This window comes from Sesamum indicum, linkage group LG4 (genome assembly GCF_000512975.1).
Source record: "Sesamum indicum cultivar Zhongzhi No. 13 linkage group LG4, S_indicum_v1.0, whole genome shotgun sequence".
In the NCBI taxonomy this organism is placed as follows: domain Eukaryota; kingdom Viridiplantae; phylum Streptophyta; class Magnoliopsida; order Lamiales; family Pedaliaceae; genus Sesamum; species Sesamum indicum.
The window spans coordinates 1,689,062-1,716,885 of record NC_026148.1 but is presented as its reverse complement, the minus strand read 5'-3'; the positions used below and the strand labels follow the sequence as shown (position 1 = coordinate 1,716,885).

General features: G+C 36.5%; 3 protein-coding genes across 3 annotated transcripts; 1 reads left to right on the top strand and 2 right to left on the bottom strand.

The window, feature by feature from the left end:
- Positions 3,533–4,254, top strand: LOC105159814. The gene is made up of 2 exons (XM_011077013.1): positions 3,533–3,913; positions 4,018–4,254. The coding sequence occupies exons 1-2, from the start codon at positions 3,533–3,535 to the stop codon at positions 4,252–4,254; spliced, it is 618 nt and encodes a 205-aa protein (XP_011075315.1).
- Positions 6,756–7,535, bottom strand: LOC110011866. Its single transcript, XM_020693304.1, has one exon. It carries the CDS (start codon positions 7,533–7,535, stop codon positions 6,756–6,758), a length of 780 nt encoding a protein of 259 aa, XP_020548963.1.
- LOC105159796 lies at positions 26,018–27,153 on the bottom strand. The gene has a single exon (XM_011076988.2). It carries the CDS (start codon positions 26,999–27,001, stop codon positions 26,348–26,350), a length of 654 nt encoding a protein of 217 aa, XP_011075290.1. The 5' UTR covers positions 27,002–27,153; the 3' UTR covers positions 26,018–26,347.

The following is a 27,824-nucleotide window of genomic DNA, read 5'->3' as shown; positions in this document are numbered from 1 at the left end:
CCTAGATCAATCAGTACACGAGCTTTATTTAGACTGTGGCGTACCACTTGGCCTATCAAGATAGACACCGCTGGATGATCGAATTGTTTTAATTTTCTTCTTTCTTTTTACTTAATGCAACGTACCTTTCCCGGAAAATCGTGCAAAACAGCTAAATTTTGAATGTTCTCATAATTCGACGAAACTTGACCCCATGCATTTCTGTGGTAAATTTGCTAAGCGTAATAATAACTACAAGTTAGCGTAAATAGCAAACAAACTTACTTTAATAAAATCGTGGAAAACAACTAAATTTTGAAAGTTCTCAGAATTCCACAAAATATGACCCAAACGTAGGTCTAGACCCCTGCATTTGTATGGTAAAATTTTCTAACCGTAATAATAACTACAAGTTAGTATAATAGAGAAACAAACTTGCTTTCATAAAATCATACAAAACAGCTAAATTTTGAATGTTCTCAGAATTCAATGAAACTTGACCGAAACGTAGGTTTAGACTCATGCATTTGTGTGTTAAATTTTCTAAGCGTAATAATAAATTCAAGTTAGCGTAAATTGAAAACAAACTTGCATTAACAAAACTGTGGAAAACAACTAAATTTTGAAAGTTCTCTGAATTCCATGAAACTTGACCCAAACGTAGGTTTAGACCCATCCAATTGTGGGGTAAATTTGCTAAGCGTAATAATAACTACAAGTTAGTATAATATGGAAACAAATTTGCTTTAATAAAACCATTCAAAACAGTTAAATTTTGAACGTTCTCAAAATTCCACGAAACTTGACCCAAGCGTAGGTAAATTTACTAAGGGTAATAATAACTACAAGTTAGCGTAAAAGGGAAACGAACTTGCTTTAATAAAACCATTCGAAATAATTAAATTTTGAACGTTCTCAAAATTCGACGAAACTTGACCCAAACATAGGTCTAGACCCATGCATTTGTGTAGTAAATTTGCTAAGCGTAATAATAACTATAAGTTAACGTAAATGGGAAACAAACTTGCTTTAATAAAACCGTGAAAAACAACTAAATTTTGAAAGTTCTCAAAATTCCACGAAACTTGATCCAAACGTAGGTCTAGACCCCTGCATTTGTGTGGTAAATTTGCTAAGCGTAATAATAACTACAAGTTAGTATAATAGGGAAACAAACTTGCATTAATAAAACCCTGCAAAAAAGCTAAATTTTGAATGTTTATCAGAATTCAACGAAACTTAACCTAAACGTAGGTCTAGACCCATGCATTTGTGTGGTAAATTTGCTAGGCTTAATAATAACTACAAGTTAGCGTAAATGGGAAACAAACTTGCTTCAATAAAATCGCGGAAAAAAACTTGATCCAAACGTAGGTCTAGACCCCTGCATTTGTGTAGTAAGTTTGCTAAGCGTAATAATAACTACAAGTTACTATAAATAGCAAAACAAACTTGCTTTAACGAAACCACGCAAAACAGCTGAATTTTAGACGTTCTCAGAATTCCACGAAACTTGACCCAAACGTAGGTCTAGACCCATGCATTTGTATGTTAAATTTGCCAAGCGTAGTAATAACTATGAGGTAGCGAAAAAGGAAACAGACTTGCTTTAATAAAATCGTGCAAAACAGCTAAATTTTGAAAGTTAGCGTAAAAGGAAAAACGAACTTGCTATGAAACCATGCAAAACAACTAAATTTTGAATGTTCTCAGAATTCGACGAAACTTGACCCAAACATAGGTCTAGACCCATGCATTTGTGTGGTAAATGTGCTAAGCGTAATAATAACTACAAGTGCGTAAAAGGAAAACTAACTTGTTTTAATAAAACCATGCAAAACAGCTAAATTTTGAATATTCTCAGAATTCGACGAAACTTGATACAAACGTATGTCTAGACCCATGCATTTATATGGTAAATTTGCTAAGCGTAATAATAACTACAAGTTAGCGTAAATGGGAAACAAACTTGTTTTAATAAAACCGTGGAAAACAACTAAATTTTGAAAGTTCCCAGAATTCCACGAAACTTGACCCAAACGTAGGTCTAGACCCCTGCATTTTGTGTGGTAAATTTGCTAAGCATAATTATAACTAAAAATTAGTGTAATTGGAAAACAAACTTGCTTTAATAAAACCGTGCAAAACAGCTAAATTTGGAACGTTCTCAGAAATCGACGAAACTTGACCCAAACGTAGGTCTAGACCCATGCATTTGTGTGTTAAATTTGCTAAGTTTAATAATAACTACAAGTTAGTGAAAAACGAAACAAACTTGCTTTAATAAAACCGTGCAAAATAGCTAAATTTTGAACGTTCTCATAATTCCACGAAACTTGATCCAAACATAGGTCTAGACCCATGCATTTGTGTGGTTAATTTGCTAAGTGTAATAATAACTACAAGTTAGCATAAAAGGAAAACAAACTTTCTTTAATAAAACCGTGCAAAACAGGATCCTAATCAAAGCAGCCCCATACCTCGTGACCCATGTTGAATGCAGCTATTTGGAATGTCCGAGGCCTGAACAAACGAGACCATCAGCTAGCTGTAAAAGACATTGTTGCTGTGTTCTTGTTACAGTTCCTTGGTCTTCTTGAAACTCATGTTCGTCCTACTAATATTAATGTTATTCAATCTTTCTTATTACCTCAATGGAAATGGTTTGTGGACTATGAGTTGGTCGGTAATCAGGCTCGGATTGCATGGGATGAAAATTTTATTGATGTTCATGTGGTCGAGTGCAGGGCTCAATTTGTCCACTGCTGTGTCCATGTACGATCACTGAATGAGTCACTCGCCATTACGGTAATTTATGGAGCAACGGAGGTGGCAACAAGAAGGGAGTTGTGGGAGGCACTAGAAATTAATTCTATACAGAACTCTGATACTCCATGGCTTATTGGAGGGGACTTTAATGCAGTGCGTGATATGAGAGAAATATGTAGAGCCTTAGTCGACATTCGAGTGGCTATGGAGGAATTCAATGGCTGCATTGATAATACCGGACTACTACCATTGCCTATGCAAGGAGAATAATTTACGTGGCACAACTGCAGTGCAAACCCACAAAATTTGTGGAAAGATTAGACCAATGCTTATTAATGAGAGGTGGATGGCTCGATTTCTGACGTCGGTCTATACGTGTTTTACATAACGTACTTCAGATCACTCTCCATAGGTGCTAAATGGTGATAGTCACCAACGGTATGGAGGTATGTTTCGATTTGATAACTACCTCACGCTCTCTCCAGAATTTATCCCCCGTGTCCAGCAGATTTGGTAGCATAGCATTATTGGAACACCAATGTATGCGATAACAAGGAAACTCAAAGCGCAAAAGACGGTGTTCCGAGAAATGAAGAGGAAAAAGGGAGATTTATCACACAATGTTCAACTGGCTAAAGGGTTCCTTGAGATGGCACAACAGCTCGTTAGCACTAATAGGCAGGATGATCTATTACTACAACTAGAACACTGCTGCCGACTAGTACTAGCTAAAGCAGTCAAACTTGAGCAGGAGATGCTTCAGCAGCGAGCAACAATGTAGTGGATGAAAGGAGACCAATGTTCCCGGTTCTTCCGCAAGATTGCACAAAGGAGATCGATAAGGAGAATCCTACAGATCAATGTTGATCATGGAACCACGCACACTAACCCAGGAGCTATTACGAATGAGTTTGTTGATTATTACCATAATCTGCTTGGAGGGGATAGGAGGCATGAAGTGATCAATCTTAGTTTCCTTAAACCCTGGGCACGCCATCTGTTGAGTGACGAGGAGGCAAACCTGCTACTTGCACCATTCACGGCAGCAGACGTGAAACAGGCATTGTTTGATATTGCTGAGGATAAAGCGTCGGGACCGGACGGGTATTCATCGGGATTCCTTAAAGCCGCTTGGCCCATAGTGGGGCAGGAGGTGTCGTTCGCAGTACTCGAATTCTTTCAACGGGCCGTCTCCTGAAGCAGATTAATACTACACTTTTGGCGCTTATACCAAAGGTACATTCCCCTATGACTATTGGTGATTTTCAGCCTATATCTTGTTGCAATGTGTTGTATAAGATCATCGCCAAGCTCATTGTCCAACCATTAAGTATGATGCTGGATAAACTTATAAGTCCGTGCCAAGCGGCATTTGTGCTCGAACGGAGCATTGGAGACAATATTATGCTAGCGCAGGAACTCTTCATGGCATATAACCAAGCACGTCTTCCTCCCCGTTGTGCGCTGAAAGTGGACATTCGGAAGGCATATGACACAGTTGAATAGGATTTCTTGATTGCCACTATGAGGCTATTTGGCTTCCCTACTACTTTCATCATGTGGATTGAGGCTTGTATTATTACACCCTCATTTTTTATTAGGATAAATGAAAAACCCCATGGGTTCTTTCAGGGGGCCAGAGGACTTCGGTAGGGTGACCCGCTCTCACCTTACCTATTTGTGCTTGTAATGGAGGTCTTACATCTAGGCTTTCTACAACTGATTGACCAAGAAGAATCTTTTATATTCTATTGGAAATGTGATACAGCCAAGATCTTTCAACTAGGATTTGCCGAAGACTTACTATTATTCTGCCATGCAGACATGGACTCCATTAGAGTATTCAAGACAGGATTGGATCGTTTTGGAGATTGGTCGGGACTGAGGCTGAACGTACAAAAAAGCTATATCATAATTTCATGTGCAACACAAGGATTACAGGAGGAGATGCTCACCATGCTTGGATTTCAAGAAGGGGTCTTGCCAATGAGCTACTTGGGGTTCCCGCTCGTATCCTCTAGATTAAAGATTGCTAGCTGTCGGCCTTTGTTGTTGAATATTGACAAACGTATAGCTGGATGGGAGGGTAAGAATATCTCTTATGCTAGCAGAGTACAAATTATCAAATCTGTACTCACATCATTGAGTTTGCATTGGGCATCGGCGTTTATCCTTCCAAAGAGAGTTATCAACGAAATTGAGAAGAAGCTGCATACTTTCTTATGAAAGGGGACGACAACCAGTGGTTATACCAAGGTAGCCTGGAAAGATCTATGCTGACCAAAGGATGAAGGAGGACTAGGATTCAAGGATATTTATATCTTGAATTGTGCACTAATGACAAAGAAGCTCTGTGATATCATTAGATGCGATAGAACCTAGATTTGGGTAGACTGGCTTTACCAAGGAAGGCTACGAGACAATTCCATTTTGACAATTAGGGAACATAGAGGCTCATGGAGTTGGCAAAAAGCCCTACGGCTGCGGGCCTATATTTAGCCTTTGGTGGATTATCAGATAGGGGACGGCTGAACATTCTATTTATGGCAGGATCCATGGCACTACCTTGGCCCTCTTATCAATAGATTTTTTAGAGGATCGAGGCTACTTGGATTAGAGGAGGCTGCTAAACTCAATCAAGTCATAAGCGAACAAGAATGGCAATGGCCTCCTATCACAGACCTTGAATGTGTGGAGATCGTAAATGCACTACCTACAATCCATAGCGGGAAGGACCATATAATTTGGAGAACGAATACTGTGCAACCAACCGCTCATGATCTCTACATACTTTTTGATCCACCAGGACCGAAAGTGGGCTGGTCATCACTACTTTCAGGATCACTTAAGATTTCACATCATTCATTTATATTATGGCTTGCTATCCTTGGCAGATTGGGTACAACAGGCAAACCATGGTATCTCACCTAGGCCCCTGTATCTTGTGCACGGAGGAAGCAATGGAGACGCATAGCCGTTTATTTTTTCAATGCAGATTCAGCCGGCAGTGCCTCATAGTAATACAAAGAATGGTACGATTTCGTTGGTCCAACAGAGAATGAGATACTGACGTTTATTGGGCTACACAAAGATGGAGGCGTAAGCACAAAATCAACATGTCTTATCGAGCACTACTAGCTGCATGTGTTTACCACATTTGGAAGGAAAGCAATACTAGACGATTCCAGCACACGAAAAGGACTCCTATAGCCACAGCAGTATTGATATTCGAGGATATTAGACAACGAATCCATAGCATTACCTCACCTGACTCGATTAGTACACGAGCTTTACTTAGAATTTGGCATATCCCTTCGGTTGCCGAGGGAGGAACCAACTGATGATTAATTTGGTGCACTACTTTTTATTTTCTTTTACTTAATGAGACTTACCTTTCCCAAAAAAAAAGTATGCAAAACAGTTAAATTTTAAATGTTCTGTCATGCCGCATATCGGACATGCTGTCATTTTCGAAGACGCCAGCCATCTCCTGAATCACGTGCCGACATTCGTCTAACTACGAATTCAACATCGTGATCTCAGATTCTAGGGAAGAGACCGTCTCCTCCAATTCCGCCAACTGGGAGTGTCCGTCCTCCGGGTTCTCAGCTCTCTCGCTGGATGAAGCTGCGTGTCGCGGGCTTTTCGGATCTTGTCCCGACGCCTTCGCAGCAGTAGCAGTCGTACGCCTTGGCCCCATCTCGGCACGAGGCTCTGATACCACCTCTCACGAGGCGCCTATCGCAAAACGCACCATGTGGCTAGTAGTCCGCTAACTACGTCCGCCAATCTCCGCACACACCTCCGCTCGGCACGAACGCAGCGCCCCAAAATATATCAGAATAGGGAGGAACAATCACAAAACCGCAAATTGCACACGCGAATTCAGAAAATCAGAGTACATTGAACTGAAAAGTGCGTATACAATGATCAACGATGCTAGAGCAAGGGGATCGCCTATCGCCTTGAGGGGGGAATGAGTTCAAGAAGCTTGGTTTAGTGACGTGTTAGAGTCCAGCAGGTCCTTTCTTGAAATTTGTCCTCAGGTTACCTTGTGTCTTTGTCTCAGAAATCTGGACTGCCATAACTCCTTCCTTTTCTATTTCAGTAAATTCAGAGTTAACTTGTCTTTGTTTTTCAATTCTGTGCACCATGGAGTATGCTTTTGCAGCGGAAGGCAAAGGATCCATGATTAATATCTGGTTCTTGATATGATCATAGATGTCATTGAGGCCCATGAGGAATTGGATCAATTGGTAGGAAGTGTTTCTTTCAGACATTCTTTTGCTGGCTCCACAAGTGCACACAGGTAGGGGGTCTAAAGATCCCAATTCATCCCACAGTCTCTTGAGTTTTGTAAAGTATCCAGCTACAATAGAATTGTTTTGTGAGATTGATGCAATTTCCCTTTGTATTTGATATAGAAGTGGACCATTGCTTTCACCAAACCGCATCTCGAGTTCAACCCACAAGTCCCTTGCTGATTCTGCGTATAAAAATGCTTCTGCAATCTCTTTTGATATTGAATTCAATATCCAAGAGACTACCATGTAATCATTTTTCTGCCATTGCTCAATGTCTTCTTTGTCTTCCATCGGTTTTGTTTGTGTGCCATCAATGTAACTCAATTTTCTTCTTGCTCCAAGGGTTATCTTGATGGATCTTGCCCAAGATAAGTAATTGTTCCCGTCCAATTGTGGAGATACCAGAGATATGCCACGATTATCATTTTCTTGAAGTCCCACATCAGTGGAGATTCTTTCTTCTTTTGCTTCTTTGTCTGTCATTTCTTGTGTCGATTCTTGTTTCAAGAAATGAAAGTATGGTGTGTTACGATAGGTACAAACAGAATGCAGAAGCAGGCAGAGTATTTTGTTACACCCGCTCTGGTGCCATGTTGAAAAAGCAATCAAGAATTGATCTCTGTTTGAAGAAAAACTGATAACAGAGAACTGGTCGTGCAGCAATTTTACAGAAAGAAAAATTCTATGTATATTCTCAATAAGGAAGGATGAAAGGTCTTTTATATACAAGAAAAGTCTAACTAACAATAACAACCACTGAGTTGTTAATTCACTTAACGGATACATAAAGTTGCTACTTTAAAAACACGACTTTGTGAATAGAGGGAAATAAAACTAAGTCTGAAGCTATTGTTCTTCTTCTTATTCCTCTGCTTGTGACGCCTGTTCTTGTGGGAAGTCTGAAGCAGCTCGATGGATTTATCACTGAGCTTGAAAGTTATTTACCGCATAGGTGATGGGCGGGATTTTTATTTGTGGAGGGATTCTTGGCACCATCTAGGCCCTCTTATTGAGAGATTTCCCTGAGGACCGAGTGTTACGGGATTGCGGGAATCCACCATGTTGCGGGTTGTCATTCATTAGGGTCAGTGGCAATGGCCTCCTATCACTGACATCGAATGTCTTGAGATCTTGCACTCATTACATATTATTCACGGAGGTAATGATCGGATTATGTGGCGTTTCTCGGGCAATGCTATCACCACGCAAGCCCTTTATCCATTATTTCATCCCCCTAGTCAAAAAGTAGGTTGGTCTTTGCTACTTTCTGGACCTCTTAAAATCCCTCGACATATGTTTATCCTCTGGCTCGCCATACAGGAGAAGCTTGCTACGACGGACAAGCAATGGTTGTCACATTTAGGAGGTTGCGTCCTTTGCAATGAGGACAATTTGGAGACACACACGCATTTGTTCTTTCATTGTCCGTATAGTCGAAGTTGGTCGACTGCAGTCAGACGTACTATACGGTTTCTTTGGGCTTCTAGGAAGTGGAAGGGAAAACACATTGAATGGGCTTCTAGGAAGTGGAAGGGCAAACACATTGAATGGGCTTCTAGGAAGTGGAGGGGCAAACACATTATTAACGTGGCTTACCGTACGTTACTTGGATCATGCGTCTACCACATTTGGAGGGAGCGCAACATGAGGCGATTCGAGCACACTGCTAGGACTCCAGTTACTATAGCTAGCTTGACCATTGAGGACGTCAGACTACGGATGCTTAGCATAAATCAGTCTAACTCTGTTAGTACTAGTGCACTTTATAGATTGTGGCGTATCCCTTGGCCTGTCGAGGGAGAGCATAGCATATGAGCACTGTTGTGCTATACCGATTTTTCTCATTTATGAAAGTTACCTTTATCTAAAAAAAAGGATGGTGTAGTGACACATTTCTTGATCCACCTGATGAAGGTGGGTGGGAATCCATATAACTCCAGAACTGCCATGAGAAAGAGCCATTCAACTGTGTCATACGCCTTTCGGATATCCACTTTCAACGCACATTTGGGTGGTAGTTGTGTCTGATTGTATCCAGAGAAGAGTTCCTGGGCTAGCATAATATTATCACAAATACTTCTCCTAGGGACAAATGCTGCTTGGCAAACAATGTTTATATTGGAATTTATCAAAGTATGAAATGCAAACAAACTTGCTTTAATAAAACCGTGAGAAACAGCTAAATTTTATTGAAACTAGTTTGTTTTTCTTTCATACTAACTTGTAGTTATTATTACGCTTAGCAAATTTACCACAAAAATGCATAGGTCTAGGTCTATGTTTGGGTCAAGTTTCGTGGGATTCTAAGAACGTTCAAAATTTAGCTGTATTGCACGGTTTTATTAAGAAAGTGTGTGTCCCTTTCCTGCTATCTTGTACTTATTATTGCGCTTAGCAAATTTACCACACAAATGCATGGGTCTAACCTACGTTTGGGTCAAGTTTCGTGGAACTCTGAGTATGTTCAAAATTTAGCTGTTTTGTATGGTTTTATTAAAGCAATTTTGTTTTCCTTTCATACTAACTTGTAGTTATGCTTACGCTTAGCAAATTTACCACACAAATGCATGGGTGTAGACCTGCGTTTGGATCATGTTACGTGGAATTCTGAGAACGTTCAAAATTTAGCTATTTTGCACAGTTTTATTAAAGCAAGTTTGTTTCCCCTTCATACTAACTTGTAGTTGTTATTACGCTTAGCCAATTTACCACACAAATGCATAGGTATAGATCTACGTTTGGGTCAAGTTTCGTGGAATTCTGAGAACGTTCAAAATTTAGCTGTTTTGCTCGGTTTTAATTTTTTCCGGGTAAATGTAATTTTCGTTAAGTAAAGATAATAGTACAATACAACAAGATGATCATCAAATAATTTCTCCGTTGACAGGTCAAGGGATGCGCCATAGTCTATATAATGCTCGTGTGCTAACTAACAAAATAAGATTAATACTAAGGATCCTCTGCCTGTCGTCGTCGATGATCAGGATACCCATGGTGCTCAGTGTCCGCTCGGTATGTTCAACACACGTTAGGATCCTCTCCGTCCTAATGTGATAGACACATGATGCGAGTAACGTACGGTAAGAGATGTTGACAATGTACTTGCCTCTCCATTTTTTCGTCGCCCTCTTAATGTCCGTTGCCCAAGCCCTGTTGGGCCAATGAAACCGAATCCTTCTGCGTATTTCTGTACGGCACTGTCGGCTAAATCTGCATTGGAAGAATAAGTGAGAGTGGGTTTTAGTAGCTCCCTCGTCACATAAAATGCATTCTCCCAGATGAGAAAACCATGGTTTGTCTGTGGTGGGAAGTTTGCCAAGAATTGCGAGCCAAAGGATGAACGAGTGATGAGGTATTTTCAAAGAGCCCGAAAGTAGTGAAGACCAGCCTACTTTCGGCCCTGGGGGGTTTAATAATCGATAAAGGGCTTCTGTTGTTGGTTGTCCTTTGTCAAATTTACAGACAACCCGATCCACTCCTCCAAAAATCTGCGGCGGAGTATGTGTGATCTCCAAACACTCGAAATCCGTGATGGGCGGCCACTGCCACTCTCCATCTAAAATAATAAAACTGAGTTTGGCCGATTCATCAATGCCAAGTAGCCTCGGATCCCGTGGAAATCGCTCAATAAGTGGTCCGAGGTGATGCCATGGGTCCTGCCAAACATAGAAACTCCCTCCGTTTTCGATCTGATAATCCACACTAGAGTGAAGAAAAGGACGGAGACAGAGTAATTTCCTCCACCCCCACGAAACTCCATGGTCCCGAATCATCCAAACCGATATATCACGTAAACGACCATGGTAGAGCCACTACACCCATATTGAGGTCCGATCACATCGAATAACATCACAAAGTTTTTTACTCATTAATGCCCGGTTCAAGATTGTGATGTTCTTGAACCCAAGTCCCCACTCGTCCACCGGTCGGCACACATCAATCCATGCTACCTTGACGTAGCCATTAGTCGTAGTGCCCTTCCATAGGAAATTTCTCATTCTCTTCTCAATTTCCTTGATAACTTTCTTAGGTAAAATAAAAGTAGAAGCCCAATATAAACTCAAAGATGAAAGTACAGATTTGATGATTTGTACCCGCCCAGCATATGATAACGAAAATCTTTCCCATCCATTAATGCGTGCATCAATTTTTAATAAAAGTGGTTGAAAGTTAGAAACAGTCAATCTAGATGAGATTAAAGGAAGACCCAAGTACCTTATCGGGAGATGCCCCTCTTGGAAGTCCAAGGCCGCCAACATCTGTTCTTTCCATTCTTGAGCGGAGCGGGAGATAATTAAGTGACTCTTTTATATATTCAACCAGAGGCCCAACCAATTTGCAAAACAATCAAGTCCCACCTTAAAGACTCTGATTGAGTCCATATCAGCTCTGCAGAAAAGAAGGAGGTCGTCTGCAAATCCCAATTGAAAGACCCTTACAGGCTCACACTTCCAGTGATAGGTGAACTGCATATCTTGTTCAATAAGTTGCAGGAATTCCAAATGTAGAACTTCCATAACTTGTCCAAGGCTAACTGGAGAGCACATCTGCAATTGGATTGCAGGGTTCAATCCTATAGTTGAAGTACCATTGACACTCCCACCAAGTTATGATAGCGAATGCAAGTGGATGAAGAAAAATATCTTTTTTGGAGCTCGAATATTGGGACACACATATCATATGACACAATCTTGATGTCACACACATTGTGAATAATGTGTTTGACAACATATTAAATAAAGTGATTGACATAAATGAAAAAATGAAGGACAATTTGAGTGCAGGGAAAGACCTAAAGATCATATGTAACCAGTCCGAGCTTGAGTTGGATGAAAGGATAGATTTTCTTGGCTCCGATAGTACGGGATTAGTCCTTAGACTTGAGGAACCATGAAAATTGCATGCATGTGATGGTTGTATCTTGAATTTAACGAAAGATGACCATATCTTGGAGTGGTCGTTACAAGTCTGTTCAATGCAATCAGAATATGTAGTGAGGATGATGGGTTTCAAAATAGAATCCGTCACCTATCAGTATATGACAGTCGATTCTCCTATGCGCTTTGAGATGGTTGGTGCTCTTAGAGTCTGTGGCCCCAACGATTGGTTGAGTAGAGAATGGTTTCCTATGTCAATCAATAGAGCAAACACATCTCGATTTATCGAGCATAGTATCTAGTCCAGAAAGGGAACCGACTCCCAATTCCATGCCCTAGACTTAGATCTAGAGACGGATGATGGAAGGACGGTACCCGTATGGTACTCGGGAGCCTAAATGTTCACACCAACCTCACCTAGTCTCTAGTGCCATGGACCGTGGCTAGACGACCACCCATAGTGACGGGAATTTCTGATTAATGGTTAATTGAAAATAAATTAATTAAATTAGATTTAATTAATCATTGTGTTGGACACAAGCCCAAGTCTAGCTGAGGGTAAACCTAAAGAGTCACACACAAATCACTATGAAATTGGTGGATTTAATTTGGAATTAATTCAAGAAGAAATGAATTAATTTAATTGGATTAAATTAATCAAGGAGAATATATATAAATGATTGGATCATTTATTTAACAATTCATTTGATGGATGACTCAAGAATTAATTAATTAAATTAATTAATATTTGAGCTTAACACCTTTAAATTAATTAGATTAAGTTATTGAGTTTGGCTTAATTAATTGATGGATCAATTAATTAGGGCTTAAATATATTTTATTGGATTAAATGAATCAATGAACTTTGGTTGGGCTTGATTTAATTTGATTAAATCGAGCTCGGTGCATATTTGAAGTCCAAGTCCATTTGAGGGTGGTTGGAGCAAGTTAAGAAGGAGTTGAAACTCCTCATCATGATGAACATGATGGAGTGGTTATATGAATATGGTTGTATAGGTTGTCTTAGAGGCAAATTTAGTAGTGATTGAATTTTGAATTCAATTATATGTGATATACAAACCTACACATATATCCATGATAACCACCACAAAATCCACAAATTTTTCTCTCCATTTTCTCTCAAAATATTCCTTTTGGTTATATTTTGAATTGGATCCAAATTATAACACAAAATAATCCAAAAGCACTAAACAATAGTGTTGTATTTGCAGTTGTTTTTATTCTTGGTTTTTTATTCTATCTAGCAATTAAAAAGAACTTTATCTTTTCATTTTGTAGTGTGGACAACTTAGAGGAATTCTAGTTTGAATTCTCAAGTGAACGGAATGGGAGAACATAAAAGGAACAAGCCTTCAAGGCTTCCATATGACAACCTTGTCAATCACCTACTAACATTGCATAGACATCCGACGTTTGTGGCGATGAAACACGACACTCATGCAATAAATTCAATTTTAGTGCAAATCTCAATAGGACTCTCGATGCCTATTCTCGGGGTCCTCGACTTGGAATATTTCAAGCCAAACCTTCAGAAGTTGGTTTCATGGCCGCCATCCAATGCAGCACAACTACATAGGTTGTACAATTTGGTTTGTGGCTTTTTTGTGATGTTAAACCTATAAATATACTCAGTGAGCACAACAAATACAATTGCCAGATAATGAATACTCACTTTATTATAAACAATATTACAATTACACCGAAATTGCCAGAACAGATTACATAAAGGCCTATCCAATTGGCTTTTTGGTCACCTATTCTAACAGGATCAGGCTACATGCTACAAGAGAGGAGAAGAGTGTAAAGGTGCAGTATTTTTTTTTCTTATTTATACTAAATATGCATAGTTACTGACTGCTTTAAAGAAAAACCATCAGATTAGCTTTTAATTTTGGGCCGATGCTAGTATCTATTATTGGAGCATTATGCGAGTTTGTTAATGCTCAGTTACAAATTTCATCAGGAAGAGGAATAAAAATTAGAAAATTGGGACTCAATATTCCCAAGGGATGTGAAGAAATTCTGGACAAAAGCTGGGAAGTCATTTTTAAATGGCTTTATAATGTTACTATTAGCAACACCTTTTTTATGACCAAGTTAACCATGATCATGGTTGATGGAGGTTCTGTACAAGCATCAGTTAGAACTTGATGAAAAGAAGAAGAAGAAAGCACTTGATAAGCACATTTTGAGTTCCTTCTTGGCAAACCCAAAGGTAGTATATTCTCGTCATAACAATTTGACTATATGCTCGGTGAAGCAGTTATGAAACTGGAGGAGGTTCTGCTAACTGCATAAGCTGAAGCGAGCAGATTCATGTTATTTATTGTTTCTCTTACGGAAAGAAGTTTGTGTTCGCCTCCATATATATGTGAAAATATTGATGCCTCCACCCGTCTTCTTTAAGGTAGTCGTCAATGCTGGCCGAGATCCTTATGAATTCACCAACTCTTTGGAAATCATCTAACTTGTGCACTATCCAAGAGCAACCCACTATTCATCAGAAAGGACGTGACGATCGTGTTAAAACATGCATTTGAATCAGACGCTGGTAAGTGGTTAATTTTGCATATTTTGTTTATTGTGTTATTCTTGTACATTTGGCTGGATCTTAATTAAATTGACGATGCTAGGGCCCTAGCAAAAAGTCCATGTGCAAGGTGAACAGTATGATTTGAAGCTTGGAGATGAATCAGTAAGTTTTATGCTCCTAGTTGTAATTAGCTTTCTTAAAATGCGCATGCTTGGAGCACTAGATTCTATAGTATAGTATTATGGGAGGTAGATTGATGAAAAACAATGGCAGTCCGCATGCACTTATCTTTCGAGAACTAAATTACCAATTGATTTCTCTAGCTGCTTTGTTGGCTAAATATACTTTTGAGTGGGTAGTAGCTCTTCTCGTTTCCATTCCCCTTCTTGTCATAGAAACTATTACTAGCAAGATACCAAGGCTTTCAGACTAAGACAAATTTGGTCCAGTTTACATTGATAATAAAGTCTCTGCACCTGTCAAGGATTGTCTTACATCGACTTCTCTTTTATTTTTTCAACAGATTTGTAAAGGTGCACAGGGGACAAGCTTTAGAGAACTAGGAAACAAATGAGAAAAGCAACATTCGGAAAAGAAGAGAAAAGAAACAGAAAAAAAAAAAGCGATATCCACAAAAAAAACAAAAGAGAAAGAAGCAGAAGAAAAAAGCAATATCTGCAAGAAAAAAAAAAGAATATTAAAAAAAAGTAATGCAACAAATAGATAAAGAAAAAAAAGCGATATCCACTCGCCAACCTCGAGTTGTTGTTGTGGATGTAGAGGCAATTGAGTGATTGGAAAATAATTTTTGCTGCTCGCAAGACAGAACACACAACAACCAATAATACTGCATGTTAGGTACATGGTGTTGAGTTTTCAGTTTAAGTAAGATGGCTATTAGTTAATCTATTTTGGTTATAGAAAATAATTTGTGTAGAAAGTGGATGTTGCAAGCTGTACTTGTTGAAAGTCGTTTATCGTCTCAAATAAGCTAATAATAACCCATAATGATTGAATCAAAATAGGTTTTCAAACATAAATTGGATCAATTTCTCTATTTGTGTGTTTATCCGTGGGAGTTTCTAAAATCTAACCAATAGAGATGCCAATAGTTCCTTTTTTTCTTAATGAAGGATTGTTTTAGCAACTCCTTCACACTTACGGATATTACTGTAGAAAATATTGAAACTTAACTTGTATTTAGTTGAATGGAGCGAGGCTGCATAATCCATCTTTGTGGTTGACCGATGACCGTATACCCCCTTTTGTGGAATCTTTGTAGTTACTAGTAACTCTATGAGTTGCTTTATCTACCTATATAATCCATTATGATTTATTATTCCCTTCCATGTTGTTCTTAACGCTTAATTTGTTCTATGAACTTTGGTGGTTGGGCATGTAGCTAGTTTATTATAGATTGTTGCTCTTATGCTTGATCACTTGTTTTGCTAAGGAACGCAGTCACTCATTGGTTGCCTCAAAGGCAAATCTATAATTGAGGCTGTTGAAATCTTTGCATGTTAGACTAGTTAGGAATTTGAGTGAATTTTAATTGTAATTTTTTTTTAAGTTTTCCCTCTCCATTTCCTATTTAGACTTAAAATCATACACGGTAAACATATTATAATTATTTGGCTTTCGTTCTATATTTTATCTGTTGGAACTGGCTTATTCAAGATATGTTTGGATTGTTTGGACTATAATTGACTGTTTTTCGATGTCAATATGCAGTTGGGTTAATCACATTCGCAACTTCGTGTTGCTTTTTTGTTTCTTTTGTAGCTTTAACTATGAGATAGGAATCTTGAAAGAATCATGGCCTCCTAAGGGTACAAGGTCTAAACTTGACCGTGAATCGGCAGAAGGTCAGGATGTTTGTGTCATTGTTCTTGTAAATTATTGTTACCTTTTTCTAGTTTTAGAGTCCAAACATTTCAGGATAATAGCTTTCAGATGAAGAGACATGTGAATTGCAGAAGTTCAATTGATTGGAAACCTTGTATTACCCATGTATAGGATTTCATGCTTCTTCCTATCGACACCTACAAATATTCTAATGTCAAACACAGCTATAAACATGATTATTTGAAACTCATATATAGTGGCAATTTATACACATCTGAGTACTATTAGTTGAGATTTTGTGTTGGATGCAAGGAGATATGAATCCATTTTCTTAAATCAACTTACTTGTGGTTGAGAAGTAAATTTGATGGATATAGCAACTAAATGTCATGATACCACAATTGGAGTTAGAATGTGATTATGATTTATGCAATGTTGTTTCATTAACTTTGTTGCCATTTCTTCTTTGAATTATAGGCAATCAAAGCTCAGAAAGAACCTCGGGTTCATAAAACACGTTGGGACCATGTTTTGAAAGAGATGGATTGGTTGTCAATGATAAGAAAGCATATTTTCTTTCACCACCATGCTTCATTTATTCCATGATTTTGAATTTTCTGTTAAATGGTTTTATGTACTTCATTACATTGAGTCAGAGAGGAAATGGGAACTGGCTCGGGCCAAGAAAGTTAAAATAAGAGCCAGTGAGGGCATGCTGGATCAGGCTATAGGCTACAAGAGGGAGAAGAGTGAAAAGGTGCAGTATTTTTTCTTATTTATTCTGAACATTCATACTTACTGACTACTATAAAGAAAAACCATGAGATTAGTTTTTCATTTTGGGCCGATGGTCTTACTATCTTTTATTGGAGCATTCTGCTAGTTTGTTAATGCTCAGTTACAAATTTGATGAGGAAGAGGAGTAGAAATTAAGAAAATTGGGACTCAGTATTTCCCAAGGATGTGAAGAAATTCTGGACAAAATCTAACAAGTCATTTTGAAATGGCTTTATAATGTTACTATCAGAAGCATCTTTTTATGACAGAGTTAACCATGATCATGGTTAATGCAGGATTTGTACAAGTATCAGTTAGAACTTGACGAGAGTTCCTTCTTGGGCAAACCGAAAGGTAGCATATTCTCGTCATAACAGTTTGACTATATGTTGGGTGAAGCTATAATGAAACCAGAGGATCTTCTACTAACTGCAGAAGTTGAAGAGAGCAAATTCATGTCATTTGTTGTTTCTTTTTGGGAAAGAAGTTTGTATTCACCTCCATATATATGTAAAAATATTGATACCCCCACCACTCTTCTTTTAGGTGCTCGTCAATGCTGGCCAAGAACCTTGTGAATTCACCCATTCTTTGGAAATCATCTAACTTGTGCACTATCCTAGAGCAACCCCATATTCATCATAAAGGAGGTGACGATAGTGTTACAATAAAACATGTGCAAGACACTGGCATGTGTTTAATTTTCATATTTGACTGGTTTTGCTATTCTTGTACATTTGGTTGGTTCTTAATTAAAGTGACAATGCTAGGGCACCAGTCGAAAGTCTCTATGCAAGATGAAGACTATGATTTGCAGTCTGGAGATGAATCAGTAAGTTTTATACTCCTAGCTGTAATTAGCTTTCTTAAAATTCGAATGCTTCCAGTACTAGATTCTGTAGTATTATGGGAGGTAGGTCCATGAAAAACAATGGCAGTGTGCATGCACTTGTATTTCCAAATTTAAACTACCAATTCATTTCTCTAGCTGCTCTGTTGGCTAAGTGTACTTTTGAGTGGGTAGTAGCTCTTCTCGTTCCAATCCCCTTCTTGTCATAGAAACTGTTATTATCAAAATACCTAGGCTTTCAAACTTAGATAAATTTAGGGTTAGTTAACATTGATAAGCATGTATCTCCACCTGTCAAGGATTGTCTTACATCAACTTCTCCCTTATTTTTCAATAGATTTCTAAAGATGCGTTGGGGACAAGCTTCAGATAACTAGGAAACAAATGAGAAAAGGAATATACAGAAAAGAAGAGAAAAGAAACAGAAAAAAAAATGATATCCACAAAAAAGGGGAAAAAGTAGCAGAAGAAAAACAATATCCCTAAACAAAAAAGAAAAACAAATAAAAAAAAACAATATTTACAAGAAAAAACAAGAAAAAAGCCATATCCACTAACCAACTTTGAGTTGTTGTTGTGGATGTAGAGGCAATTGAGAGATTGGAGAACACACAACAACTAATATTACTGCGTGTCAGGTACATGGTGTTGTAGTATGCTGTTTAAGTGAGATGGCTATTAGTTAATTTATTTTGGTTAAAGGAAATAGTTTCCATCTAAAAAGTGGCTGTTGCAAGCAGCTAGTTGTTGGAAATTGTTTATCGCCTCGCACAAGCTCATAATAACCCATAATGCTTGAATCAAAATAGCTTTTCAAACAGAAATGTAATCAGTTTCTCTATTTGTATGTTTATCCGTGGGAATTGCTAAAGTCTGACCATGATTGTTGTTGACCGATGACCGTATACCCCTATTTGTGGAATCCTAGTAGTTACTAGTAACTATGTGAGTTGCTTTATCTGCCTATATAATCCATTATGAATTATTATTCTCTTCCGGTTGTTCTTACCATCTTATTTGTTCTTTGAGCTTTGGTCCTTGGCCATGTAGATTATATATTATAGATTGTGGCACTTCTGCTTGATCACTAGTTTTGCCAAGCAATGCAGCCACTCATTGGTTACCTCAAAACCAAACCGATCATTAAGGCTGTTCAAAATCTTTTCCTTGTTAGACTATAGGAATTTAAGTAAATTTTAATTGTAATTTTTTTTAAGTTTTCCTTCTGCATTTCCTATTTAGGCTTATAATCATACACGGTAGACATGTGACTATATTTTTAGATTTCATTGTATATTTTATCAGTTGGAACTGGCTTATTCAAGATCTGTTGGATTGTTTGGACTATGATTGACTGTTTTTGGATGCCAACATGCAGTGGTTTAATCACATTCGCAACTTCGTGTTGCTTTTTTATTTCTTTTGATTGCTTTAACTATGAGATAGGTATCTCGGAAGGATCGTGGGCTCCCAAGGGTCCAAGGTCTAAACTCGACTTTGAATAAACAGAAGGTCAGGATGTTTGTGTCATCTATTCTTGTGAATTATTGTTAACTTTTTGTACTTTTGGAGTCCAAACATTTCTAGAAAATAGCTTTCGAATGAAGAGAGATGTAAATTGCAGAAGCTCAATTGATTGAAAACCATGTATTACCCATATATAGGATTTTATGTTTCTTCGTACCGACACCTACAAAAAATCTAACGTCAAACACAGCAATAAACATGATTGTTTGAAACTCGTATACAGTGGCAATTTACACACTGTTGAGAATCATAGATTGATTCTCCAAATAACTGTAAAATCAAGAGAACGATTAGTGTTTCTCGCGTGATATCTAGATGATTTGATTTTGGAGATATTTCCTCATCCACTTATTTAATTCATCTCCAAAAATAGATGGAGGTTATATCATCAAACTAAGAGAGAATAATATTATTTAGCCCTTTGGGCATTTTGTCTCGTGATGTTGGTCATATGACCAAACCACGTGAATGTTCGTCTTCTGTTTCTCTTTTCACATATCAAAAACTCTGGCACACACATCTGAGTACTATTAGTTGGTATTCTCTGTTTGATGCAAGGAGATATGAATTCATTTTCAGCATGCTTCATTTATTCCATGGTATTGAACTTTGTGTTATATGGTGTTATGTACTTTAGGACTTAAGTCAAAGAGGAAATGGTAACTGGCTCAAGCAAAGAAAGTTGAAATAGAAGCCAGCAAGGGCATGCTGGATTAGGCTACAGGCTGGGAAGAAGAATGTAAAGGTGCAGTATTTTTTTTTGTTATTTACTCTAAATATGCATAGTTACTGACTACTTTAAAGAAAAACCATCAGATTAGTTTTTCATTTTGGGCCAATGTTAACTATCTTTTTTTAGAGCATTATGCTAGGCTTCTCATATTTATGACTTTCTAGACCTTCCAGTACTCATATTATATTATAGTACTTAAAATCAATACCATCGTATGCTTCTATCTCTTTTCAGTTTGTCTTGATTATATTTATTAATATATCCCTATTTATAATGTAGTTATTAATTGATTTAGTATTATTTATGTGGTTAGTTACTAATTAATGTTATTCTTAACTATCCAGCTCTATGGTCCTATAATTTGTTAAAATCATTGATTTGACTTGATTATTATATTTTGCAGCTCTAGTACTATTTTAATTTATATGGACCATGAGATTGAGGGAAATTCATTTGTTAATGGAGCTATTAATTTGAATTTGATATTTCATTTTGCATTTTGTTGTAATCTTTTGTTTTCTATTGATGTGTTGAGGGAATTCTTGTGGCGAAATGTTCCTAAGTAATTTCCTTTTAACCTACCGAAAACTTTTTGTAGTTATGTGCAATCAAGGGCATGTTGTTGTCTTAAGGTTTTCTACGCTTCATCTTGTTTAAAAGGTGATACTTCCATGCATACTCTTTCTCTCCTCTTATATCTATATACATAGTAGTCAATGGTGCATGCTTCTCGCCATTCTTGGCCTATGGCGCGTGCTTCCATCTTGGCGCGCGCCTAGGCGCCATATGGGTTGTTGCCCAGGCGCGCCTTTGTGGACCCAGGCCTTTTTAGGTCTGGGCGGCTGGGCCCATCAAATTATTTTAATATAGCTGTTGTGCCTTTGTTGAAACGATTTTAGTAATACAATGTTATTAATACATTATTGAATTTTGCTTTCTATATGTGTGTGTATATATATATATTTAACAAATTGCGTTAGATAGGAATTTCTTCGCATTTGATAGACAAATTGTAATATATAGAGCAATACATATCAACATATACACATTATGTGTATAAAATTTTCATTTAGTAAATATATGTGTATTTTCATACACCACACATATTTGTTAAATGCAATACAAGATGCAACATGATTCGTAATAAAAGAATAAATCCAAATTTTTAATCCAAATCAAGTCTAGTCGAGCCCTTAAAATAATTACTTGACAAGCCTATAATACTTACTATGTAACTGGTGTACAATATAAAAGAGTGACCAATTACATGATAAGTGCAGTATCACTTGCAATATAATCAATGAAGTACTGTGGAACTTGATCGAATGAAATTTTTTTAAAGATAATGAATAAATCATTAAGGTTGCATTTGAATGAATCCATCATAACAAATCGTTTAAATATGTTTGGATTATTCTACATATGAAGGATTTCACATCCTTTCATTTTAATTTTGAATTGTATTTTGATGAATATAGATGGATTTCAAATGAAATCATTCGAAATCCTTTCTTCAAATTTTTTTTTCAAATCCAAATTCATCAATCCAAATACACCATAAAGAAATTTGAGTTGCAATAGGCATATTGGATGGGATCACACCTCACCCGTTTCTTTGATATTTTTTAAATCTATGATATATGAATAAAAATATGATTATTTTATTCAAATAATATTACTATTTTCCTCAATTATTAGTTTTGAGATTTTATATTATAAATAAACATTGAACCATCAAATATGTGAGCAGAAAACATGAAGCACGTGAAAATCAGCACATCAACATCACAATATCCTTTTTAATTATGATATGTATTTATGATTAAATCATATCTAATCTATATCTTGATATACCAACACTACAAGAAATAAGTATAATATTTAATTATGGTTAATTATCATAGTTAAAAATAAATAATCGTAGTTAACAATTATTGGTCACGGCAATGCAATAGTTGTCGGCCATGATTTTCGCAAGACCGATTGAAACATTTACCATAGCTAAAATTCATGAAAAATAATTTTTTTAATGGTGAAAAAACTATAAATTTGCATCAACTTTACTTAATCGTAGTCAGTAATAATTATTGACCATAATTCTAATCTATAATTATTAAAATTGTGGCGGATAATAATTTTTTTCCTAGTACAATTAAGTGCATCCTGACATATATATTTAAGTCTCTAAATCTGTACACACTCTAGTGCAGGAACAAAGATTTACAATACATAATAAGCGAATTTTGAGGAATTTAAATTGTAAGTATCACACAAATTTTGTGTTTGCAAAAATAATTACAAGATACGAAAAATATGGACAAATAATTTTTATTAATTTAAAAGAAAAATGGATACAATTTTCAATTTGAAGATAATCCACTGATTCTTCGCTCCAAATGTGGACTAAAGGGTTTGAAACTTGTTCTTGGATGTAGATGGCTAATCTTCTATGAATTTTTGGAGCAGACTACATGTCACTTTGAAATTTGATATCAAGATTGATGATTTGACGCCCAGAAAGATGTAGAACCTTAGCGGCTTGATCAGTGTTTTGTTGTGGTGGAGAGCTTTTGGACTTGAGTCTTGAATTTGTTGTGTTGTATGGAGTGACTCGTGCAGAATGTCTTTTTCTTTTTTCAATAAAGGTAAATTTCATAAATATATAAAAGTACAAATGTACAAAACAATCACAGAGTGTTCGCATGAGTATGCAACTAAGGTATTTTCCATATTCTAAACAGCGATATGATACCTAGGTGACAAATCAACGCTAACTTACTAAATTTGTCAAAGTATGAGCCATAGAATATCTTTTGTCTTCTTTTGTTGTGTGGAATGTTCTCTCCTGAATTGAGTGGTGGAGACCCTTATTTATTGATATGAGTAGAGCTACAATAACTTAGGCTCATGTCTGTTGGGCTTGTACATCATGGACTTGGATATGAATCCATTAGTTATGGGGTTGTACTTGAACATACATTGACCCAATTAGTTAATCCAAAATAAAAGATAACTTGTATTTAGCCTGAATCAATATTGATGGGTGTGGCCCAGCAAATTACGGCCCAAGAACGAATCAGAAGGCCCAATACTTCCCTCCTTATACACTATCGTTTTGATGGAGGAAGCCCACTTCACGTTGTTCGATCAGCGTGGCCCAAATACCGACAGTTGGCCCAGTCTCCATGCACATGTCTCTCTCTGGAGCCCACATGGCAGGGACCTGTTCCCTCAAGAACTTGGACTCTTAAGTTCAACAGACCCCTTGTGGACTAGGAGTCCTCCTCAGCCTGAGACTCTTTCCTACACCTAAATAATAACTCTAACAACACGATATCTAACAAATAGAACTTGATCATGTCTTATCTAAATTAATCGTATTCATTTATCGCAGGAATAGGAAGCACGATCAGTTCCTTGGTGAAGGAGGACACTCTTCTACAAATAGAGATCTTATCCCAAAGCTGGGGATACCTTCATCAGATGAAAATTTGGCTATTACCCTGCTGCATTTCTACTACATTGTTAAATACAATTTATTTCTACTTTTAATCATCGCGCTTCATTCTCTTAATATTTTTTATTATTTATGGTTATTATTCTTCAGATCTATCTTGGCGTGGGAGTGCTAATGTTTTGTTTTGCAGGTCTTTATCTTTCAATTTTTCACCTAATCAATTCAGGCCCATCGCTGAAGTTCAAATCCATTGTATTCGGGTTAAAATCGCACACATCAAATATATAAGGCCGAATTTAGTATGATCACTTATGCCAATTTGATGTTTTGAAGGCATGAAAGTCCAAATTTATTATGAACTTTCATTTGAAACCAATTATTAGCTATTTTATTTTAAATTTTTAATTGATAATTTATTTCAAAATTTTGATATCTACGAGTGGACGTGAATTTGAATTTGAAATAATAATTGTGTTTGAGTTAGAAACACAGATTTGAGTTTCTTTCAATGCCAAAGGGACACTGTATTTTTAGATGAAAATTTAGCAAATAAAAAGAAAAGCATGGAAATCAAATTTCCCTAATTATAGATCACTTTCCCTTTGGGCAAAGTAAGAATATAAACATGTTTTTACAATGTACTTATTATCACATAGAAGCATATACGACTATATATATATATATATATATGTTGTTACACAATATCTCCAATATTAATAAATTCGGGCAAAATCATGTTTTGGTACAATTAAAAAATGTCAGTTTTATTTTTGGTACCACAAATTTTGCAAGTTCTGATTTTGATACTATTAAACCAAAAAATAAATATTTTTTATACCAACTTAATGGCAGAGCCCATGTGGGCCTTAACGGCCGTCAATCCTACCATTTTGGCGGAAAAAGTCACGTGAGTTTGAAAAAATGGAGGAAAAATTGGTCTTCCAATATTTCATAGTGTTGTGGTACATTAAACCTAAAAATAAACCTTTTTGGTCCCATAAAGTCATGTGCACCGCAAAATAAGTAATAAATACATTCCAAAATAAAAGATAGACTCCATAAAAATGAAGTAAAATATATTGGTTATAAATATACGATTTGAGCTAATTGAAACTTAATTTGACAAAATCCAATTGGCAAAATATATGCATTGCAATGAACAATTTTTTGCAAATTGAAACATATATATTTAGTATATGGCTTTGAAAATTTTAAATAAAGTGATAAAGGTATTGATTAACATATATAAAAATATATAAGATAAAATTTAGTTGAACAAATAGGTGTAAGAATTTGTAAAATCGAGTTGAAGAATAACTACAATACAGACTTACAGTTTATATGGATGGACTTTTAAAATTCGGCCATCTATAAAAAGATCTTATAAATTTAATATGTTACTCAAGACTCATATTTGTTAATACAGAAAATAATAAATCATTATATATTTAAAATTATCATGTAATTTCATAAAGAGTACGGTTCTGCAGAGAAGGGCACTACCGTATAGCATAATTCAAGAAACTTAACAAGCATTATATATATCAGGTAATAGAACTTTATAGAAAGTTTCATAATGAAAAGACATCTAGAATTAGGTTAAATACTTGTATAGGTTGAAGTCTTTTGGCTTGTTTCAATTAGCGAAAAATTGTGCATTGCAATGCATATATTTTGTCAAGTGGGTTTGGTCAAATTTTTGTCAAACCAGGTTTCAATTAGCTCAAATCATGTATTTATAACCAATATATTTTGCTTCATGTTTATGAATTCTATTTTTTATTTTGGAATGTGTTGTATTACTTATTTTGTGCCGTACATAATTTTATGGGATAAAAAAGGCTTATTTTTAAGTTTAATGGTACCAAAACAAATATTGGAAGACTAATTTTTCCTCTTTTCTCTCAAACTCATATGACTTTTCCTGCCAAAATTGTGAGGTTGATGGCCGTTAAGGCCCATGTGTAGGGCACATGGGCTTTGCCGTTAAGTTGGTACCAAAAATACTTGTTTTTTGGTTTAATGGTACTAAAACCCAAATTTGCTAAATTATGATACCAAAAATAAAACTAACTTTTTTTAATGATACAAAAACACGATTTTTTCCTAATAAATTACTAACCTCACTGAAATCAAGCATATAGGTTAAGAAAAATAAAATAATTAAGTTTAATTAACTTATTTTCATCAGTAAAAAATCAAATATCTTTTATTTTTTTGTATAAGATCCACGAAATATTTATATAACAATTCAATATTATCCTCAAAGAACATCAGAGTTTTTGCTTTAAGATGGAAAAAATTAACCTCTTTATGAAAAGACTAATAAACAAAAAAATCTCTCATTGAATAAAACAAACAGCATCACGACCCCCTAATAATAAAGTCATGAGCCAAATACTATTACATTTATCATCTGATCAACGCGTCCGTATTAGACGTACATATGCGCCTTTTTATAATAAGGACAGATACAATAAATAAAAGTGAGATTATTATTACTTTTTTTTTTCAGAATGAAAAGACATGTTACTCCATATTGTCGGAAGTAGGAACAATCAAATAACCCAATACTGAAAGATAAGTCATGGGTTTGAGTTTCAAGAAATTGGGCTTTGATAATTTCTTTAATAAAAAAAAAAACCATTGTTGGAAAAATACTCCATGCAGACTCATCAGGTACTTCTCTCCAGCATCTGCTGATACCTTTTGAAGGAAAGCAGCTTCTGGAGGCGTATCCGCTTGTGGAACTTATTTATAAACAAGTCAGCCACCTCGTCAATCTCGTCTTCAAGATTGAAACCCTCTCCATTTTCCTTCGAATTCTTCACAAGATCTATCACCGACGAGTTCGTGTCGTCCAGCAAATCCTCCAGCTCCTTCTCCTCCTCATCAAACAGCGAATGCCGCAGATCCGGATACTTATCGTCTTCGTTCTCCTCATCATACCGACTCCACTGCTCGAGGCCGGAGCTGCAGCCGGTCGCCTCATCGCTAACCAAACCAGCGCTTTCATGCTCCATCGCCACCTTGTTGCTGTACAGAACAATGGCCTTACTGACTTGATCATCATCGGCATCCTCCTCCCCAATATCTTTACTACTACTACTTCTACGATGGTTGAATATCCCGTCTATCGCGTTGTTGATCTTTCCAGAGATGGCGCCGACCGACAACTTCTTTTTCTTGGACAGGACGGTCAGTGCCGTGACCATAAGCCGTGCTTTCATGGCATCGGTTTTCGTCCTTAACACCATGCATTTGGCTCTAGTTAAGCTGCTTACCATGCATATTATCTGCTTCAAGAGTTTTGCACCTTTTCCCTTCATTATTGCACAATGATCGATGTATCTTTGGGTGTGATGGATAGCTTACTGCCCTTGTAATGGATGTACCGTACGTACCTAAGTACAAACTTTTGTAGAGATGTATGTAGTGCTGAAAGAAGCTGAATTAACTGCGAAGAAACCCTATATATATATATAGAAAATTAGGAGCCCAGCTGTGACGATTCCCTTATATGTATATAATACATATAAAGGACATTTTGGAGTTGAGTGTAATTAAAAATCCAAGTTAATAAAGCAAAAGTGCATGTGTTATATGCATGCTGATGATTCTTTGATCTACTTTATAAAAGTGGGGAAAAAGCTAAACTCCTCAGCTCAGCCGTTTGCTTTTGTTCCAGTTAGTGATCAGCAGAAACTTCACGATTTCTTCCTTCCAAATTAATTATAACATTGGATTCTTGCAGGTTAAAAAAGATTTCTTCAAGTGTAAGGAATCGCTTTTATATTGCAAAAACATATTAATGAAGAGGAATTGCAGGCATCTTTGTTATGTGATGTGGACCATTAATTACCAAAAATGCCCACCTAGGGAGAAAAAATTAGGAAAATTCTTGTTATGACATTTTATCGAATCAAATCACTTACAAATATACTTATTTTGTGATTGGTCACTTTTTTTTAATCGTATATCATTCACACGTCAAGTGTATTTTTACTTACCATATAATTGATTTAGGTTTGGTGGAGTTGGGTTCGGACTAAAATTTCCGAGAAAAAATATTGTAATAGCTAGTATAGTGGATCTGCATCTCTTGTATGGAAAATTATTATCCGAACTAGATTTGCCAGAATCAAACTAATC